Genomic DNA, 22,329 nt, shown 5'->3' with positions numbered 1-22,329 from the left:
TATCGAAAGTGATTGGTTTAGAAGCTAGTACACTTCCTTGAATCTGAGGTGACAGTCCCCAGATGTACCTCTCGATCTTCTTGCTCTCTACAACAACCATCCATGAGCAAAGGATTGCCAAATCACTAAACCTATTGGTATAGGTTGTGATCTCCGAGCCTACCATAGTAAGGCCCTAAAGTTCCTTCTCTAGCTTTTGTACTTCGCCCCTTGGACAATACTCTTGCATTAACATTTGCTTTAGATTCTCCTAGCCCATAAAATTAGCCACTACCAGAGTTAGTGACTTGACATGGCCATTCCACCATGTCAAAGCTCTCCCAGAGAATGTACAAGCAACAAACTTTACCTTGCTCCATTCCAGACATGCACAAATCTCGAAAACCACTTCTGTTTTCTCTATCCACTACGATAGAGCCATTATCCTTCTGGATCCATTAAAAGGTATGGGCTTGATATTGGTGAAGTCCTTGAAGGTGCAATCCCTTGAACGACCCTAATGTTGGCCATTCGTAGAGCTATTTACTCCCCCTCCGGACCCATTATTACTCATCTGTGCCATTGCTGCTATGTGGAAGTGTTTACATCTATCCGGGTTTGTCGTACGAGAATGGAAGTGTCTAAAGAACCTATGAGATTAAGTGAAACCTTATGGGGTGATCCTTACAGAGTCCTTTTATAATTGCACAATGTATACAACTTGTATATAATTTAAGATTAAATACACCTTCGAAATAAGTGATCCTACTCTAAAACCACAACCAAACAAGGAACAGGTAGTGAAGCGTAGATCACAAATTCTAAGTCTATAAAATCTAAATTATATATAACCTTGGGAGTATACATTGCAATCCCGTATAGATTTATACACAAGTATCACACTCTCCCTACAAGAGATTATAGTATATAATACAAGACTTTAACTGCATACTTGAAAGTATGTGAAGTTGAATGTCTCACAAAACTTAGTATCAAATAGATTTACGTATGAAAAGTCCATTCGTTCTTGTATATGAAAGTATTTCCTTGATATAGTACTTAAAGTATGTAAATCTCATGAATATCCAGTAAACTATACCTATTATAGTTTTTCCAAATGTGTGATTCGTTTGTATGATAAACCCTAGTGTATTGTCGACTTTGTATGTAAAGTATAACATTGGTAATAACATTATTGAAAATTTATGCTCACAATATAAATAAAGTGTTTGATATTTATATAACAACATGATTCATTCCAAAAAGACAAAGTGTTATCATGATATGTTGTATGAGAATGTTTTCGTATGATAGTTATAAATCACATATGATTTATTATATAACAAAAGTATAGCAAAAGAGTGATGTTTTTCACACAAGGATAACCGTGTGTGTACTTGTATTCCCCCCCCCCCCCTAAAAGTGTATAAAAGCATTTACGAAACATTTGAAAACATAGTTATAGGGGTATGAACTCACTTGATAGATTGAAGAAGGTGAGACGAAAACCGAACATAACTTCGACTTGAGAAAGTTGATTTCTCGGGATTTTCGGGAATCTCGTGAGTGTAAAACCTTCCATCGGAACTTGGATGTGAAGATCGGGGCTTCGGGATGGCTTCGAGGGTTTAAACTCAGAGCTTCGGCACGAGAAAGAGAAGAAATGAGCACCTAAACCTGAAACCATCAGCTTCTATTTATAGCCCTATTTTTGGGCGCCACGTCGTGGTCTTCTTCACCACATCGTGGTGTTGATCCTATCCTATTCCATGGAAGAGAAGTCTGCTGACAACCTTGGCACCCATCAGTCACAGTACCACGTCGTGGCCATCTGTGCCATGTCGTGGCCAGCCTGATAGCCTCAGATTTTGTGTCTTGAACTTGTAAAATCTGTAACTTCCATGTACGAGCTCCGTTTTCAACGTTCTATATATACGCGTAGGTGAGAATATGCTCTACAACTCTCGTTTAGATTTCGTCGGCTAATTTTGACTTTATTTTTAATTAATTATTTTTAACAGGCCGGGACACGAAAACTCCGTCATAAATCCATAACTTCTTCATCCGACGTCCGTTTTCGTCAGACTTTTTACCATTGCGCTACTATTGTTGAATCTTAGGTTGGTCATAACTTCTTCGTTATAACTCGGATTTTAGTGTTCTTTATATTTCTGAAACCCTTGACATGATATCTATCATTTATGAAATCCAGTAGAGACTTTTGAACATTTTATTTTTGACGATAATTTCATTATATCAAAAGAGATTACAATTCTTGACTTTTTAGGTCATTACATTGATTCGAAATATCGGGTTGTCACAAATATGGCAGTCTCAGATTGTATTCATGGTTAGTGATGGAATGTTTATTGTTGTGCATCTCATCTCTAAAGGTAAACAAAATCAAAACAGAGAATTATGTTATTTTATCATACTTTAAATTTAGAATTCCTCTCATTTTCTTTCAATATTGAAAGAGAGGAAATCATTTTTCGATTATAAAATATATCAGGTGTTGGTTGGACGATTAGAGATGGGGTTTGCATTCTTGAAGGTATAGTTTCCAGAGAACATTTTGCCCTGCTCTAGCCGTTTCTTTCCTTATTGCTAGTATTAATTTGCATTTTAAAAAGGGTTTATTTTTGTGAAATTTGAATGCATTCTATAGTGTATTCCCTTTAAGATAATTAAGCTAATTATGTGAGAATGGCTTTTTTTCCTCATCATTGGGTGTTTATTCTTATCTACAATTGTTTCATTCTTTAAGAATACTTATTTCATTCTTTAAGAATTTTCTGTATCTAATGTATTCTTCTATTTGAATAATGTGCAAAGAGTATTATAATCTTGGAGAGTCACATAAAGAATAATTATGCCAGAATTGTATTTAAGGTATAATCACATAAGAATGATTATGGTAGAATCACATAAGAATTATTTTGCAAGGGTTGTATTGCAATTAGCTGATGTTTTAACATGATTTTTGTTTCTTATGTTTTTCAGATGTTTCAAGTTTACCCAGGGATCACTTGCCATCCTCGAGTTTATCTCCTTTTGCAGCTCCTTGTATAAAATCATTCTCATGCAATACAATTCTGACAGAATAACAATCTCACAAAATGTCAATCTCATAGAATGCTAGCATATTTTGAAGTGGCTTAAAGGTCAAACATACACAAGACATCTAGGAATGAAACAAGAAAATGAATAAGGATTCTTTTAAGAATGCCGATATTTTTTTGCAAGAGATTTCAAGAATGAATGTAATTTATGTTCTTAGTTGTATTCTTTAAGAATGAATGTAATTACTTATTCTAAACTATTAAACTTCATCTTATATAAAATTTGTATTCATTAAAAATTATTGGTTTTGATAATATGTGTTTATAATATTATGTTCATAGTTGTATACCATTCTGACAGAATTACAGAACATCATTATAACAAAATAACATTCTGATAGAATAAAATTGGTTAATGCTTACAAATTACATTTGAAATTGAATTAATTTGAAAAAAAAAACAGATTTTTTAAATCAAAATCATTAATTATCCCATAAATCTTGATTTTTCCTTTTTTAAATTTGTCTCGGTTGACTAGAATGCCCTTATGCTGAAATTGTGTGATTATTTGATACATGTTACCCTATTGTAATATCATAGACCTTCATATCATGACTTTTGATTCTATTCCATCCGGTGGTCCAGATCTATGCATTCTGGCACACAATAGTTAGTAAAACAAAACTCGAGGAAATGCTTGAAAGGAAAACACCCCCATATATTGCAATACTTAACATTATATACTTCTGTGGCCTCTATATACCAAACGAGATCATAAACTCGGTTGTTGTAAGCTTCCAAAATGCAAACACATACCACTTCTTCCCTCAAAAATTATTTGAAAGCTCCAATATTTTCCTCAGCAATATCACTTTCATTTTCTCATTGGTTTTTACGAGATTACTCAAGTTTACATAATTTGAATACCAACCCAAAAATGGATTTTATTTTGGAGAACGACACAAATTCACAAATCGCACGAAGACAAGATCATAGTTCTTGATTCTGACAATCTCATGCACGCCAATGGTGAAGCTAGTGATTGGTGAGAATTCTCTCTCTTTCTCGTTATTTTTCTTATTTGATTGCAATGACTTTTAAGTTTTGAGTATAAGACATTGTTAAACCCTCATTTTATTTTCATCTCGCAATCTGCAATAAATGGGTTTTGATGGTTTAGTAATGGTATCAATGATTCTTGGATCTGTTTATTTAGTGATAAACTTATACACTACAATATCTCATTTTAATATTGTTATACATAGGGTGCTTGCTTCATTTTCTTTGAAGGGTAATGAATTGATGCACCAAGAAAAACTAATAAGCACATTGAACAACTCACCACCTTTTGGAAGGTCTTTCATGTTTCTATTACATTTTTTTAATTATTAATAGGGCTCCATATTATTCAACTTTGTATGGAGTACTCTTCATTCATAAGCAACTTTCTTTTCGCTACTGTTCGACATAATTGCTTAACCTATTTCGCTACTGTTCGACATAATTGCTTAACCTATTAACTAATTAACTCCTTCTATAATGCAAACTTATTGACACATGAACAATTTATAGATATTTACATTTGAGTGTGGTAACTTTTCATTTTGAAAATAATTTTGTTTTTTAAACAAACTTTTATGATTAAGAGTGCTCCATATTATTCAATTTTGTATGGAATATTCATTCATAAGCAACTTGCATTTTGCTATTGTTCGATAAACAACTAATTAACTCTTTGATGCAAACTTATTTATACACAGGCAATTTTATAAATATGTACATGTTAGTGTCGTAATTTAAAAAAAAAAACTATCTGTAAAAACAAAAAAAGTTAGTTTCGTAACTTTTATGATGCAAACTTATTGACACATGAACAATTTTATAAATATTTTTAAAAAAACTAGTTTTGTACATTATGCTATTTAAATTCATACAAAAACAAAAAATAAAAATAAAATTAGGTAGTGAATCGAAAATATGAAAACGGTTTTTTTTTTTGTAACATTCTAAAAATCACAATAAATTTTAACTTTTCAAAAACAACCGATAACCATAAATGTTTACAAAACCATTGTTTCAAAAGTGTATTTTAGTAATCAGATTATCCCAAAATCCAAAACACATAAAATCAAAGGATGTGCACATTCATGTCTTCGCCTTGCCACGATCATTTAAAGTACATTACAATGAACTGAAACTGTAAGCCAAAGCTTAGTAAGTTCTCCCAAAGTACCACCACACAACACGTAACATATACAATCCTGCATGTTGGGCCCACAACCTCCTGGTTGGATTACCCTGACCCACATCCTCCTAGTTGGATTGCCATGCATGTCACGTACTGGGTCCATAACCTCCCGGTTGGATTGCTCCGGTTTGTTGACTGACAACACAAAGCAATAGTCTCAAACCCAACATAACATGTCGAAATATAAAAGATAACAATCATATTCAACATACAGATAGTTATGCAGACATAATCACACATAATCCTACATATCTACTAACCTAACGTATATCATCAACCATCATACAATCATACTAATCTACCACATACTCAACATATCATCAATCACTATATATATATATATATATATATATATATATATATATATATATATATATATATATATATATATATATATATAAGGATATCACTCAAATGGGCCATCATCAAGTAAATCGAGGAAAAATCACCTCTCAATCTGAAAAAGATCGTTGAACAGGACACAACTCCGAACCTCAACTCAATGGTAACCTAATCATCAGATAATGACCAGTCTCAATTACAACTCAAGATATCCAAAATACCCTTAGGTCAAACTTGGTCAAAGTTAAAATCAATCCACACTCAAAAGTCATACAATCCACTAATCACGTCGTGACCCTTAGTGGTCACATCATGACCTAATAAGTCCAAATTAGTCGAGGAACCCCATCCTCACGTCGTGACACCCTTATGTTCATGTCGTGAGAATGCTCTGATCAAAAGTTCTTAATGAACCTCTTAGTCTCTTTTTGACCCATCAACCAAATCCCCCAAAGAGTTTTATTTACTCCAGAACATCATAAAATTCATGGCTTTTTGGACATGCATGTTCAATGCACGTCCCAAACACTAGCTAGGGCACAAAAAGGAAAAACGACATCAAATCTCATGCAAGAGCCATAAAACTCAACCATCTTCCAGATCTAGCATCTATACTACTTAAGGTACACTGGAGATCCATAAAGTTGGCAAGTTTATGGATTTCGACCACTACATCATCTTGAACATGAAGGATTAAGCATGAAAACTTATATTTAAGATTATGGACTCATAAAGCAATGAACTTGAAACTTACAAAAGGTCCAAAAGATGTGTAAATGCTTGGTGTTGAGACTTGAATGCAGAATCAGTGGACTAGATGCTCTTCTCTTTCTTTTCCTTGGCTAAAATCACCACAAATAAACTTTAAGATAAAATATGGATGTTAGGGTTTCAAAGGGGACTGCAAAAATGTGATGGAGGCTGAGGGTGGGCTAACCCTAACCCTCACTTCCTTTAAATACGAAAATAAAACCCCCAAAATTAGGGTTTCCTCTCAGGGAGTCCCCAGGACGTGAGCACGAGCCAAAAAATGATGCGCGTACTCATTAAAATCCTCACAATGTGACATATATTCCTCACATCGTGAGTACGGTTAAATTATTTGAATTTTTAAACTTGACAATTGCTCACCTAAACTGAATGTTACATTTTTCCACAAAAATCATATGTGATTAACCACCTATAATGACACGTGATTAAATAAATTAGAAAAATCATTGAATCAAGGACGTAAAAACGAATCATTTACATATAAATCATATGTGATTAAATATTGAAAAGATAACACGAAAACAAATCTTGTTCACATAAATCATATGTGATTACATACTAATCATATGTGATTATATATGTCTAATCGCATATGATTTATATGGACAAAATTTATTTTTGTGTTGTCGATTCGATAGTTGGTCTCGTGTATTTTATGTATCTAATCACATATGATTTATATGGACAAGATTCGTTTCGTGTGCTCGATTTAATAGTACACACACTTTGTGGACAAGTTTCATTTTAACATTCTCAATTCAATATTTGTTCTTGTATATAATCACTTGTGATTATACGTATCTAACCACATGTGATTAAATACACAAGACCAACTATTGAATTGAAAACGCAAAAATGAATCTTTTCCAAATAAATCATATGTGATTATATACATATAACCAAATGTGGTTATATATATATATATATATATATATATATATATATATATATATATATATATATATATATATATATATATCTAATCACATATGATTTACACGGACAAGTTTCATTTTCACATTATAGAATCAATAGTTGCTATTGTATATAATCACATGTGATTATACGTATCTAATCACATATGATTTATATGGACGATATTTGTTTTTTGTTTTTTTTTTTTAATTTTCGATTCAATATTTGTTTTCATGTATTTAATCACATATGATTGTATGTATATAACCAAATATGATTTTTATTTGTAAGATTTGTTTTTGTATTCTTGATTTAAAAGTTGTTCTTTGTCCACACTAATCATATGTGATTAAATACATATAATCACATACAATTAAATACATGAGAAAAATTATTGAGTCAAAAAATTGAAAACGAATCATGGTAGGTGGTGGGTAGGGATGAGCAAAAGGACCGAACCGGCCCGAACCCGACCCGACCTGCGAACCGACTTCGGCCAAAATCAAGAACCGAACCGGCGCGACGGTTCTACCGGTTCTTGTCGTGTCTTCAAATGTTGGAACCGGTTCTCAAAAAATAGTATCATACGGTTCCGGTTTTGCCGGTTCTACCAGTTCCGATTATATCGGTTCCGGTTCCTACCGGTTCCCGATTCCAAAAATCCACAAAAATAACGTCCCGGTCCCGGACCGACAGGTTCCATCAGATTCCAGTTCCAGTTTAGGTACTGGTTCCAGCTGGTTTCCCCGTCCATATGCTCATCCCTAGTGGTGGGTGGGTGGTAGTGGCGGGTGGTGGTCATAATGGTAGGTGGTGAGTGTGTGGTGTTTATGGTTGGCAATGGGGGTGGTGGTGGTGGTGGTGGATGATGGTCATATAGTTGGCGGTGACGGATGGTGGTGATGGTGGTGGGTGGTGGTTTGAAAAAGTGATAAGTGAGAAAATTTTGAATTTCATCTTTTTATACTGTAAAATAAAGTTAGATGGACGAAATTTATGATTTTTATACCTTTAAAATGTGGAATTCACCAATTTAATATGTTGGTTCTACGAAAATGGCAATCAATCTTATAAAAAATCACCAAAATATATTGTCTCGAAGATATTTTGCTAACTTCGTTGGTTTATATGCAAACTTGATGAATGATGACCATTTTCGAAAAATCTTTAATTTTTTCCTTATATGGTTTGTAAAGTAATTAATAAATTGAGCATAATTTATCAGTTACTATATATTTACTTGATGATGGCCAATTATACAATACCACAAAATAAAATCAGTTACAGAAAGAAAATGGACCGTTGTCCAATTTTAGGTAGATTCCATTTCCATCCATTGACACATGGCGTGTTGGCCGCTTTATATTTTTATTTTCTTTAAAGTTATCTATTAATAAATTTAATAAACTATTATCACATGTTTTATACATTTTCTTTTTTTATATTTAAACGAATATTTTGTTTGTTCTGATATAATATATATTTTTATAGTTTTATAATTTAAAAATAAGAAAAAATAATTATACGAATAACTTTTATTTATTTATTTATGAAAAGTTGGATTAACTTATGGATAAAATTTAAAATTTGAAATATTTGAATTATTTATATGGATATGGATATGGATAAGTGAATGTAACGTTTTAGTTAAAATTTGAATTGATTTTATCTCCATATACACACTCTAAAAATAAATCATTTTTATTTACTGAGTCTCGATTTTCCACATTCCCCGTTTATTCATCCGAGTTTGTTACACACAGAAACACACAATCTCTCTCTCTCCCATTTCACTATAAATGCACCATCTGATCACTTCCCTTCACCAAGCTTTCATCTCATAATCCCAATTCTCTTCGACAATCAATCAAAATTCGAATCGTGATCCTTGTTGCTGTATCGGAAAATGGATATCGATTTGTCACCAAAAATGCCTAAGAAGTCATACGGAGGTGCCGGAGGATCGTATCATGCATGGTGCCCCAATGAACTCCCTATGCTCCGCCAAGGTAACATCGGTGCTGGTAAACTTCTTCTTGAGAAAGGCGGTCTTGCTCTCCCTCGCTATTCCGATTCTGCTAAGGTTGCTTACGTTCTTCAAGGTACCGATTTCAGTTCTGTGATTTGAATTATTTTATTGATTCATTCGAATTTTGTTTGACGATGATTGATTCGGTTGATTGTTGTTGTTTGATCATGATTAGGTTTTTTAATCGCAGTTGTTTAGTTTCTGTTTTTGATCAGTAACTTGATTCCTAGTACTGTTAGATCGATATCACGTCGATCTGAATTCACCACCGACACACAACCACACACTCGATACAATACAGATTTTCCAGATTCGTTACTATCATACTATCATTTCTTCGTTCTGACTTCTGAATTCCTGTTTATTTAGATATATTTCTTTTGTCTTCACGCTGATTCACTAGACTCACGTTTATTTGATACCTAAATGATAGTTTCGATCTTTCTCCAATGTTATCATCTTCTTATTTTTCAATAGTTTAATGATCCGATCAAACACGATTTCGATTTTAAATTGAGACAATCCAAAAGAGATCTGGAAAAATTATTAAAATGTCCCTCACAACCTTGCTCTGCATCTCTGATTCCCGATTAGTGGATAGTATTTACTTTTCTGTTGACTTCTACTTTCTTATTATTTAATGTAATCAAAGTCAACTCTTATTAGTTAATCCTTTCTTTCATTTTATGTTTGCATACTCTTGATTCACACACATACAATTAATTAATTTTCTTTTGAAAGGCAATGGAGTCGCTGGCATCGTTCTACCTGAGAAAGAAGAGAAAGTCCTAGCAATCAAAACAGGCGACACCATAGCCCTCCCTTTCGGTGTAATCACATGGTGGTTTAACAAAGAAGACACAGAGCTCCAAGTCCTCTTCTTAGGCGACACCAAAACCGCCCACAAACCCGGATCCTTCACCGACTTCTTCCTAACCGGATCCAACGGCATCTTCACCGGTTTCTCAATGGAATTCGTCTGTCGTGCATGGGACGTAGACGAATCCACCGCCAAATCCCTCGTGGGTTCCCAAACCGGAAACGGAATCATCAAAGTCGATTCCGGAGTCAAGATGCCAGAACCAAACAAAGACCACAGATCCGGAATGGCATTGAACTGTTTGGAAGCTCCATTGGATGTCGACATAAAGGGTGGTGGTAGGGTGGTTGTGTTGAACACCAAGAACTTGCCTTTGGTTGGTGAAGTTGGATTAGGAGCTGATCTTGTGAGGTTGGATGGGAATGCAATGTGTTCTCCTGGATTCTCGTGTGATTCTGCTCTTCAAGTGACTTACATTGTAAGGGGTAGTGGTCGTGCTCAAGTCGTTGGTGTTGATGGGAAACGTGTTCTTGAAACTACTGTGAAGGCTGGGATGTTGTTCATTGTTCCTAGGTTCTTTGTCGTTTCCAAGATTTCTGATAATGAAGGCTTGGAATGGTTTTCCATCATTTCTACTCCCAAGTAAGTTTTTTGTCTTTCAGCTTTCAATCCATCATAAATACATGACATGACACGACACATGACACTTCATATATTGAAAATTGTATTAAATGTTTTTTTTTTTAATTATAAAAATTGCAGTCCGATATTCACTCATATGGCTGGAAGAACATCGGCGTGGAAGGCGTTGTCACCTGAGGTGTTGCAGGCTTCGTTCAATGTGAGTGCTGATGTGGAGAAGACATTCCGTTCCAAGAGGATGAACAGTGAAATCTTTTTTGCACCATCGAAATGAGAAAGCTATGGGTGTTACTTTTTAGGTGTTTTTTTTTTTTTTTTTTTTTTTTCCTTCTGGTAGAATAATGGCTAGCATTATTACTACTTAATAATTTTTGGATTATGGTTTATGGATATTGTTGCTTCGAATAGTTTTGGTGTTTTGGATTGGATTGGTTTGGTTTTTTCTGATAACAGGATGTTTTTTTGCACCATTTTCTAGTCTTTCTCTCTTGCCTCTGTTGTTTCTTCTATTTTTCTATATATATATATATATATATATATATATATATATATATATATATATATATATATATATATATATATATATATATGTCGTTGCTCATCTCAGGTATATTGAGATCTCCATAGCCATGTTTAATGGCATGATTTATATCCAATTTTAATCAAGTGGCCGATGGTCAATTTGAAATGAGAAAGCTTTTTGACGCAAATATCATGTGACTATTTAAGATAATTTTTTTTCTCCACAAATATCTTACATTACCTAACCCCATATATTAAAACATACAAATTTATTTTATTTTATTTTCAAATATATTAAATAATATATTATTTGAAATAAAAAAACTGTAAAAAAATCTGATAGAAAATACATATCAATAACATATTTTCTAACTTTTTAAATGGAAAATAAATAAAAGGCCAAGTCATTTTTTATAAATTTTCTAGTGAAAAGAAAAAACTTAAATCATTTTTTTATAATTTTTTCTCAAAAAAAAAAAAAAAAAAAACTGAAAACAGTTTCCAATAACGCACGCGCCCTTTGGCAAAAAATAAAAATAAATAAATAAATAGTATAAAAAATTAAATTAAAATGACATTTTGTAATTTGTACAGTTTGTTATGGAAGTGGTGAACTTATTTTAGCAGTAGGGGTTAGTTCGAAACGCCTTGGTTGGCGACGGAGAGATGGGTGCATTGAAATCTCTGGAGGAGGACTATCACATAATCGACGCCAACTTTCTTCAATTCTGTGCATCTCGTGGCATTTTTTCCGGTAAATTATAAACACTTTCAGTCATGTACTGCTTACGTTCATTTTCTAGCCCTAAATTCATAAACCTCTCTTTATTTCGCACGATCCAGATATTATGTTCTTGATTCCGTATGATTTGCTCTTTTCGCTGTTTGTCTGTGGATATTACTAGTAGGGTTTTATCGAGTGGATCATAGATGAAGTAACTCTTAATTGCAGGCTCTGGCTCTTGCATTTTACGTGCTATACGTGTGTGTCTGTAGGCTGGATCACTTTATATAAGCAATTTTTGGTTGGAAGTTAGATCGGTTCATTTTTTATGAACTAATTTGGGCTCTGATATAATCTCCCATACTTTTCTGTTGACTTATGAACTAATAGGCTTAGGATTGTGATAATTGGAGGTTTTTACGAGTTTATGTGAGTTTAGTTTTTGAGGATTGGCCTTAAAAATGGGTTTCATCTTACCTTAGGTTCATTTTAGAATAAGATTATTTGGCAATTTCTTCTTTTAGATCTTTGAAATCTATTCGAGTTCATGTTCCTCCCTTAGCTAATTTGGTTTCAAAATTGAAGGTGGTATAAAATGCAAAAGCTTCTGAATTTTGATGGTTACCTCATTATATCAGACTCAAGACACTGTTATCCTCATTATTTTTGAAGTCTGTTGGATCCAAGCAGTGATTTACCCTAGGGTTATCACTTATCAATTGAGTAGGGAAGTATATGTATTTCCATAGCTACATTAGTATTCCCATACTTAGGAAGCTCTGTGGATAGGAATTAGGAGAAAGTAGATATCATTCTTGATTGGATTAAATAGAAATTCTAGGTTAAAGATATACATATTTTGTTCATTCTTATTTAATTTTGCAACTCTTTTCATCATCCTTCCATAACATAACAATATCCCATTCCTGAAAGATTCCTCTTACCTGTCTGATCTACATGTACAATTATCAGAATTGTCAGGAGGATGAACCTACTCAGTGTTTTTCCTTTCCACAGTTGAAGATTTCTTAGTTCATGATGTGTCCATGTTGATGGCTTCTGCAGACAAACTCGCTAATTCAGATAGATTAAAACAGGTTAATTTTTAGCTAAAGTTTGTTCCAACACGCGCCTTTCTTTTCTTCTATATGTAATGTTTAAATATAAGAAATAGCAATATACTTTCATATATTTCTTAATAAGTTTTTGTACTTTGGAAAATCTGCCTAATTTGAGCATAGTCGTTTCAACTTTTTTTTTTTTTTTTTTTTTTTTTTTTTTTTGTTTTGTTTTGTTATTATAGCACTGAAAATTGCTTTGTATTAATGGTATATTTGTCAAAGTAAAATGTTTTTATCATAAGAAATGAAACATCAAACAAATCAATGAAAGTTAAACTACATTGCTTTTTCTTCATATTACCCCCATATTTATTCTTACATTGCTATAATTGGATATATTTTTCAAAGTACAATGCTATAAAATTGGATATAAACAAATCAACAAAAGTACATTGCTATTTCTTGCATTTAACTCTAACTCTAATGTTACATTTCAACAGGGTATCAACCAACTTGTCTTGATTACTGAAACCTACCATCAACCATGGATGAATGGTTTGATGTTATTGGAAGATAGAGAACAGAATAAACATTATATATCAACAGGATCTGAAAGGTATATACATATATTAATATTAATATTTAATAATAATGTTTTTTTTATTTAATTGAGTTGATATAAATGAACCAGCTTTGATGTGTTACTCCAAGGTGGATTGCGTGAGGGACATGTAACAGAGCTAGTGGGCCCATCATCATCTGGAAAAACACAAGTTAGAATTAAATCCATGTCATTACAAAAAAGATATTAATATATTATTTTTTTTCATTCTGTTTATCATGAAACTGATAAATTGTTATTATGATTTCGGACAATTGTATAGGTTTGCTTTCAAGTTGCCTCAAATGTGGCTTTGAAGAAGGGTAATGTCGTCTTTTTTGACTCGGGAAACTCATTTTCTCCTACACGGATTAAACAAATGGTTACCCATATATCTGGTTCAGAGGAGAATATGGTAATTTTTGTTTCTGTTTTTGTTTTTTTATTTTTGTTTTTTTTTTTTGGCTTTTTATTTGGTTATTTTAATTACTTCTTTTCTCCAAAGTAAGGTGTGTAGTTTGACCTTGTGAATTTTTGGTGCATACTAGATAACTTGAATAATAGAGTAAATTACATTTTTGGTCCTTGAGTATAGCTGATTTTTGCAAATTTGGCCCCAAAACTTCTCTTGCAAATTTAGTCTATATTTTGAAGTTTTCTATTGATTTTGGTCCCTGTGTGGTCTAACTTAACAGCCTAGCTGTCCAACTTTTTAAAATGACCATTTTGCCCTTGTACCAAACCCATGAAAAAGGTAGACCACTGATACCAAATTTGTAACTCTCTTAGTTTTTAATTGACCTGTTAATGTTTTTCAAAAGTGGCCATTTTTGCAATGTTATAAACCTTAATTCAAATATAAGAAAAAAGTACAAATTTGGTCCCTGTAGAGTATGTTTTTTTTTTTTTTTTTTTTTTTTTTTTTTGGTTTGGTCCAAGGGCAAAATGGTCATTTTCAAAGTTTTGACATCTAGGTTGCTAATTAAGACAACATAGGGACCAAAATTGCTAAATCTGCTATATTCATGGGCGAAAAATGTAATTTAGTGTGAATAATGTTGTTTATATAGAGTAGTTATATTTTGGATTTTGTCCAACAATTTTTTTTTTTCTTTTTTTATACTTTTTGGTCCCTAATTCACTGTTCAGAATGTGTTTTAGTAACTTAATATATATTATTTTACATCAAACAAAAAAAAACTGTATATGTTTAGGTGAATGGAGGTGTTGAAGAAGCAATGAGACACATAGAATGCCATGCGGTATTTGACATATATACCCTGCTAGACCTTCTTCATCAACTAAAGTTAAATTTAAAATCTCAATCTCAGGTTTGATATCATTTTCTTCACCATTTATTAAAAAATTTCATTTCTGTTATATGATTAAAAGTTTTAAAAACTACTAGTATATCCTAATGCAGAAAAAGTCAACAGAGCTGATAATCATTGATTCAATATCATCACTCATTGCTCCAATTCTAGGAGGCAGTAATGCTCAAGGACATGCATTAATGGTTTCTCTTGGATACCTTCTCAAGGACTTATCACACCAACACAACATCGCAGTTTTAGTCAGCAACTTCACTTTGACTTAATACAGAAAGTCAACAAGACTTTTCCGATCAAGTCCCTTAATTAATTTTTTTTTTTTTTTACATATTTAAAAGGTTACAAATCATATGGTTAGTGGAGAAGGAGGTAGTTTGAAGCCTGCTCTTGGAGAGAGTTGGAGAAATATTCCACATGTGCAGCTACAACTTTCTCAACACCATACAACAACCAACATCTATGGTGTCTATATACTTAGGCATCCTTACATGGTATGTTTGTTTTTCACACCTTAATAATGGATTTTCTTTTTTAATTTGTAATTTTTATAAGTGTTATTTTTTTTTTATCATCTTCATCAAGGCATCTGGCAAAAGTGTGAATTTCATGATTCCATGATAGCAAGAAGACTGATGCGCATGTGGTAAGTTGGTAACAAGTTAATATAAAGTTTAAATTGTAACTATGTAACAAATGATGCATCATTGATATCATTTTCCAATTGCATAGAAAGCCAAATATAAAAAAAAAAATATTTGTCAATAATTTATGGTACAAACTATACTATGTGATGTAGTTGTCATCACATCACATCGACATCCATCTCAAGTCGCTAGTAGTTTACAACTATGTTACAAGCGACATCACATCTTTGGGATTTTTCTATTAAATCATGATAATAATAATAGTAGTTGGAAATGAATAATTTTATAATAATAATAAATTATAAAAATATAATTTTTTATTATACAAAAATGCCACATCAACATCGTATGGATGCCATGTGGACAAACCGTGCCAACTAAGGACCACCCATATATATAAATCCCGAAATAAATGTTTGGTTCACATACTTACACGAATTGATGATTGTAAATTGTGGTATGGGAACTGTTTGCAAATAATTATAAGTTTATGTCTCACATTTTTAAAATATAAGAATTCAGAGCTAACAATGAATATTATATATCCATTTGTATGATACTCAACTTTTTGTATGCATGTTGCGCCTGTCTTTATCTGTCCACAATCTTACGATTATATATAAAATAAACACGAATGATATTAAAAGCCCCCAAACAATATCATTACGCATTTAAGTAGAACATGATTTATAGAATGAAAATTAAAAAAAAGTTCGAGTTTTTTAATCCTTTACATGTTAGACGAAACGCTAATTCTAAACCATAGAATAGAAGAAAAAATAGATATCGTATAATGGACGCAGACTATAATATTATTATGGAAAGAATACTAAAATTTAAATTTTTTAAAAATGTATACATATCCTTATTTGGTTTAATTGGTAAACTGAATATCAAATTTTGAAACAAAAAACCAAATTGAATAAGGTTTCGGATAACTAGTTAAACCAAAAACTGAACCGATAACCAAATAAAACAAATCTTATTCGGTTCGGTCGGTTTAATTGGTTTTGGTTTTTTAACAATTCTACTTGGAGGTTGGCGAAAGATGGGTGTCCAACAGCTTACATTGTCTCCTGCTCCTACTCTTCTTTCCATTTGTACCATATGCATTAAAAGTTGTACTGGAAGATGTGTGTTGAGATAGATGGATTTATATATGTTGTGGGTTGGAAATGTTGGAAGTAAAAAAAAAAAAAAAAGAAATGTTGATGTTGTACTTATGTGACATGTTTGTTAGGAGGGTTGGAGGCCAAGAAAGAAGAAAAACAAACAGTGGAAGAAACAAAGAGGGCGTTAAGGGATGTTGAGGCTGCAACGCCTCTTAACATAACATGACGTCGGGGTGGTGTTGCTTTGCTCTTAGCATTGTTATGAAATGCCACATAGGCCTTTTAACGTCGTGTTATGGCCCATACCATACAACCTAAAAAAGTTCATTGTTGATACCTTCTCAACATATTGGTGATTAGGGTTAGGCTCCGTTTGATACGCATCTTTCCAGGTCCAAATAGATCTTTCTGGCTGAATGGACCGGAAAAACTGTTTGATTTGCATAAAAGAAGGGGTCTTTCCCGGTAAGATATGTCTTTCCCAGAAAGCCCCAAAATCATATCTTTCTGGCTGAATGGGCTGGAAAGACAATTATACACCAAACCCCGCCTCTTTCTTTCTTTATTGAATTATTAATTTTTTTAAATAACTTTTAAAAATTTTTTTTTATTGAATTATTACTTTTTTTCATCATTTTGCACAGTCAATCAGATGTATAATTAAACAGCATCGTTTCTTTCCCAATCAGAATTCTTTCCCAGACAACACTTTCTCAAACAGAAATATCAAACGGGACCTTAGTCTGTCTACATCCATCTGTTTGATTATTCCCAATTCGCCGCTTCTAATCAGTGTAAAGTACCATTAGTAATCAACTACCCTCAGTTTGATTGATCTTTGGTGTTTGGTCCCACTGGTAGAGAAGAAATCGTTGTAGTCTACATAAATATATTAAAATTATAGTAAGATAATTAAATAAAGTTAAAGTTAAAGTAAAATTACAACAATAATTATAATAGAAAAATCTTTAAATTATGATCGTATCTAAAAAAAAAATTATTGTATTTTGCTTCTACTGGTTAGCGATTTAATCACCAGCTAAAATCTTAAACATGTAAACAATTGCAAGTTTTGTTTTTGTCATTTCCTGTTCAAACAAATAAAGTCACCGATTTAATCCTTAATTAGCCCTAGCATAAAAAGGTTTCTCTGAAGATTTCACATCAAAAAGTATCATATTTGAAGTGATAGTAAGCTGTTAATAATTGTACATCACGATTTTAACTAAATTTGAAAGTTATTAGGGTACCCTCTACCTTTTTGCTTTGCGATTAATGATATATCATAGTAGAACATATTCATACTTTTTGTAAGTTTTGTTTCATGACTCAAGTATCGACTCTTAATCATTGTTACACGGTATCACTTTTAAATCCTATGTAAGACTAGATGTCAAGGGTCCTATAGTCGGTCTAAAATTGCATCAAGTCACAACAAATCTAACTTTTTATGAACTTATTTGCGAAACATAGGATAAGTTTTAACAAGCTTCTATGTTTTATTTATTTATTTTATGGTCTAGCTTATTGCTCGAGCTTTGTTTTTAATTATCTCAGCCGTTCAAAAAAAAAATCATTTATCATTTGGAATTCTTCTAAATACAAGTACGATGATTCACAAATTAAAATATAAAAAGTAAAAAGCAATTACATATTTTGGTCCCTTAAGTTTGTTGAGATTTTAGAAAGTTCCAAAAAGAAGAAAACAAGAGACAATTGGGAGACAAGAGGTAGAACCCACCATTGAAAAATAAGAAAAGATTGAACAAAAGTGTTGGCTTGCTTTCATCATTAGGTTTTATTTGAGTGAGTGTCAGGAGGGTACCAAGTTTACTTCCACAGTTGCACTGCCAAAAACGAATTGCATGCCACCATGATTGGATAGCTTCCAAATCATAATTCAATATTTTTCTAGATTATGATATATTACAGAATGTATCATAAAACTTAATACTTTTTTGACTTAATTGTAGTTTCAAATAAAACAACTATGACAATTATAACATAGTTGACTTTTACACCATACAATAGCACTTTTAAAATTAAAATATTACGAATTGCACTTTTTTTGTTAAAAATGTATATCCCACTTACTATGTTCTTTGAGTTGTAAAATGCATCTCATGTTCATGTTTCTATTCCAATTGTCATGGTTTAAAAAATAATGTGTAGTTTATTTCAGAATTAGAGTGTTACCGATTTTTTGACATTTTATTGCGGGTAAGTTAACTGTAAATCTATGTGTTTATTTAAGGTTGAAATACATATGATACTTGCTATTCGTTCAAGTTTTTTTATGAGGTTGTAAAGTTAGAAAAGTTTCAACCTCAAATCATCTTTAATGACGATGGAAAAGTGGAAGAACCAAATGAAAGATGTGATCATATTTGTCTTAGGTAGTCCGATGCTAAACAAATTATGTCATGTCAAATTATTTAAAAATTATCCCTTTTATTTTAATTATAGAAAATGCCACATAAACCCAAAAGAAAATTTGGAACATGTTATTATAGATCAAATAATCAAATTATAAAAATAAATAAATTCTAAAAAAGTATATAAAATATAAAATAAATAGTGAATTTATTAACTTTTTACCAAGAATATACATAAAAAGTTCGTTAAATTTGATGGTTTTAGTGAAAAAAATAACATCATCCCTGCTAAACTAGCAACATATGGTTGTTTTGGAATTTTTTGCAAAATGTTATATTTTAAATACTCTAAACCTCTATTTTCATATAGGTTTCTATATTGTCAAGTGCAAACTTTAAAACATTACATGGGTCAAATTATAGGGTGAATTTATTTATCTCCCTATTAATTTGTTAGTTGTATTTTTGAAGTATTTTAGTTATGGAGCCCACCATACATCTACAACTTATATCGTTTTCTATATTGTTCATGTTTAGCTATCAAACCTCTGTTAAATACTGATTACAGTTATAAACAAAGGAAAATGTGAACAAAATTTTGGTACTTTCCCGATTTTTTTTTTTTTTTTTTTTTTTTTTTTTTTTTTTTTTTTTTTTGCGTAATAAATCATTTAACTCATATAAAACGTGTCAATTACACAATTTTGCTCAATTTCAAAAGGTCCACCAGCAAACTTGAAGATTTGACACTGTGATGTATAGGAAAAGTTGGCCATGTCGTCACCATGTATAACATTCCAACCACATTATAAAACTATCCCATCAAAATTATATATTATTAAAAAAAATCAAAATCACTTGTAAACTCTCGTAGAAACCAGATGCCTCCAACTAAAACAACTAAACAAACTATAAAAAAAAGCACCAACATGTCATTATTTTCTTTCAAAACTGAAGAGCATCACTCCTACTAGATTTTAGATGTTGATTTTTTCTCAATCATCCAACACTGTTAATAAACTGTCGGCGAATTCTGATGCTCCAGATATGTGTTTCTAAAACATGACGGCTTAATCTTCCCCCAATTAATCTAAAAACAACCCTATCCCATCTTAACTTCACTACCATAAATCATCTTCATCTTCTCTTATTGCCTTCAAATTACTCTACAATTCATCCCAACTTTTAGTGATTTCGACATTCAGTCACTTCATATCAATTGCAACTGCCATCTTCCTATTGGAGTCGCCAAAAAAGTTCTTTCATCTATACTCTTACTCGTCTTTTCTACCGATGCTTCTTACTGTTCATTATAAATTACATAGTTAGTTCAATACGAATAGTAAATTGATGGATCTAGTGGGTATTTGTATTTTTGTGTTGATATATTGAATTTGCATTGTTGTTACAGTTGAATTTGAATGGAAGAGTGGTAGTGTTGTAGTCCCAAACTCTTTCTTGGGTAACAAGTTTAAGAAGATAATGAACTCCTGATCAAAAATAACAAGTCTTTATCCTTTAAAATATCCGCATATGAGAAAGAGATCTAGGACACCTAACCGACTGACAAAGTGTAACGCTTTGTTTCGAGTTGTTTCCTAATGTGGGGTAGTGACCCAAAGATCGGGTATCATAAGACCTAAGGCCTTTGGAAAAGAGAGATTTAGACCCATTTGGGTGTGGGTAATGTAATTTAGGTGATCCGGGAGTTTGGTTTGTGTTTTGGAGCCAAGGGGTATATCGGTAAAGTGTCAGTTCGGGCTTTTATGAATATTGGATTTTTGTTCGGGAGGTTTTAAGGCAAGGATGAGTTGATAGAAGCGTAGAGTTTCTCGTTACCTTTCCGTGGATATAAGGGTCGTCGGAATCGGACTTAGAACAAAGAAGTTATGCCTTCAGAAGTTTGGTGGTTTTAGGGTTAAACCGAGTACGCGTGGCGTACACAAGTGTACGCAGAGTGTACTAGTGTTAAGTCCAGTAAGCAGGGCGTGCATTGGTGTACGTTGGGCGTACTAAGTAGAATGATCGCGAGTGCTTAAAGGAGTACGTTTTACGTACTTATGATCGCGAGTGCTTAAAGGAGTACGTTGGGCGTACTCCATTTAGACCCAATGTAACACCTGTAGATCCGAGCTAGTCAATTTAGAGACAATAAGCATCAAAATGAGTTTTTTATGGAAAACTATTTATAAGGAGTAATCTTAACCAAGTTTTATTATATGTTACAAGGGTTCCGTACATATAAGGAACGCCGAAATCCGAGTTGTAATGAAGAAGTTATGGCCCGTCGAAGTTTTACGGCAAAACCGGCACGACACCGGGAGACGTAAATAGTGAAGTTACGATAGAGGACTTTTTAACCTTAGTAATCTAAACAAAAGTTGTAGTATACGTTAAATCGAGAGCGTCCATAAAAAGAACGCCCAAATCTGACTTTGTATGAGGAAATTATAAATTTTCTAAGATTTGACATAGCAGTGCATGACCCGAAACTCGAATTTTAGTTCGAGCGGTTTTTGGCCTACATGACCTAAATGAGAATTGAAGATCTCACTTATAGGAAATCAACGGTAAAAAGACAGACGAAAATGGAGTCCGTATGAAGGAATTACGAATTTTTCGCAGTCACTTAACAGTATAATCTCCTCCTACTGTTAAATTTAAGATCGGTCGAGAATTAGCTGACGGAGAATAAATGAAAGTTGTAGATCTTATTTTTACCTATGCGTGAATATAAAGAACGTCGAAAACGGAGCTCGTATGCGAAAGTTATGAATTTTTGAAAATCGGCTGATTTCCACCCTATGTGCGATGCCACGTGTCAGCACCAGGCTTTGCCTTAGAACCTAAGCAAGCTCACGAGGTGAACACTAAAAACTCACGAGGTGAGTGTCCCCAATTTAGCCTATAAATAGGTTGCAAAGGCAGCCTCTTTTCTTCACAAATTCACCACAACTTTCTCTCTCTAAACTCTCTCTCTAAGCCCCCAAACCCCCTCTAAAGCCTAGGGTAAATCCCTAGCACGTGGCGGAAGCCCCAAAGCGCCCGACGGCTCCGAGAAGAAAAGTCTTTCGGCTCGGAAACGCTGCTCCAACGAAGCCCGGTTTTGAGAAAAATCTGTTGTAAGTGAGCTACGCCTAACCTATCTTT

At 32.7% G+C, this 22,329-nt stretch overlaps 2 protein-coding genes across 3 annotated transcripts; both read left to right on the top strand.

The window, feature by feature from the left end:
* The first annotated feature begins 9,042 nt into the window (after window positions 1–9,042).
* LOC145055191 (13S globulin seed storage protein-like) lies at window positions 9,043–11,289 on the top strand. The gene is made up of 3 exons (XM_079003492.1): window positions 9,043–9,420; window positions 10,089–10,809; window positions 10,930–11,289. Exons 1-3 carry the CDS (start codon window positions 9,225–9,227, stop codon window positions 11,081–11,083), a joined length of 1,071 nt encoding a protein of 356 aa, XP_078859618.1. The 5' UTR covers window positions 9,043–9,224; the 3' UTR covers window positions 11,084–11,289.
* Window positions 11,290–11,925: 636 nt separating this feature from the next.
* On the top strand, window positions 11,926–15,931 carry RAD51D (DNA repair RAD51-like protein). Of its 2 annotated transcripts, none has more exons than XM_079003489.1 (9): window positions 11,926–12,085; window positions 13,073–13,152; window positions 13,617–13,732; window positions 13,808–13,889; window positions 14,001–14,132; window positions 14,932–15,048; window positions 15,141–15,290; window positions 15,387–15,539; window positions 15,631–15,931. In XM_079003489.1, the coding sequence occupies exons 1-9, from the start codon at window positions 11,998–12,000 to the stop codon at window positions 15,664–15,666; spliced, it is 954 nt and encodes a 317-aa protein (XP_078859615.1). In that variant the 5' UTR covers window positions 11,926–11,997; the 3' UTR covers window positions 15,667–15,931. The 2 variants fall into 2 exon arrangements, with proteins under 2 accessions (XP_078859615.1, XP_078859616.1); XM_079003490.1 differs by having other exon boundaries at window positions 11,944–12,085; window positions 13,028–13,152; window positions 15,631–15,929.
* Window positions 15,932–22,329: the final 6,398 nt, after the last annotated feature.

This window comes from Lactuca serriola, chromosome 5 (assembly GCF_051521515.1).
Source record: "Lactuca serriola cultivar US96UC23 chromosome 5, Lser_US96UC23_V15, whole genome shotgun sequence".
In the NCBI taxonomy this organism is placed as follows: Eukaryota; Viridiplantae; Streptophyta; class Magnoliopsida; order Asterales; family Asteraceae; genus Lactuca; species Lactuca serriola.
Note: the sequence above shows the minus strand (reverse complement) of the source record. Positions and strands in the feature narration are given on the sequence as shown.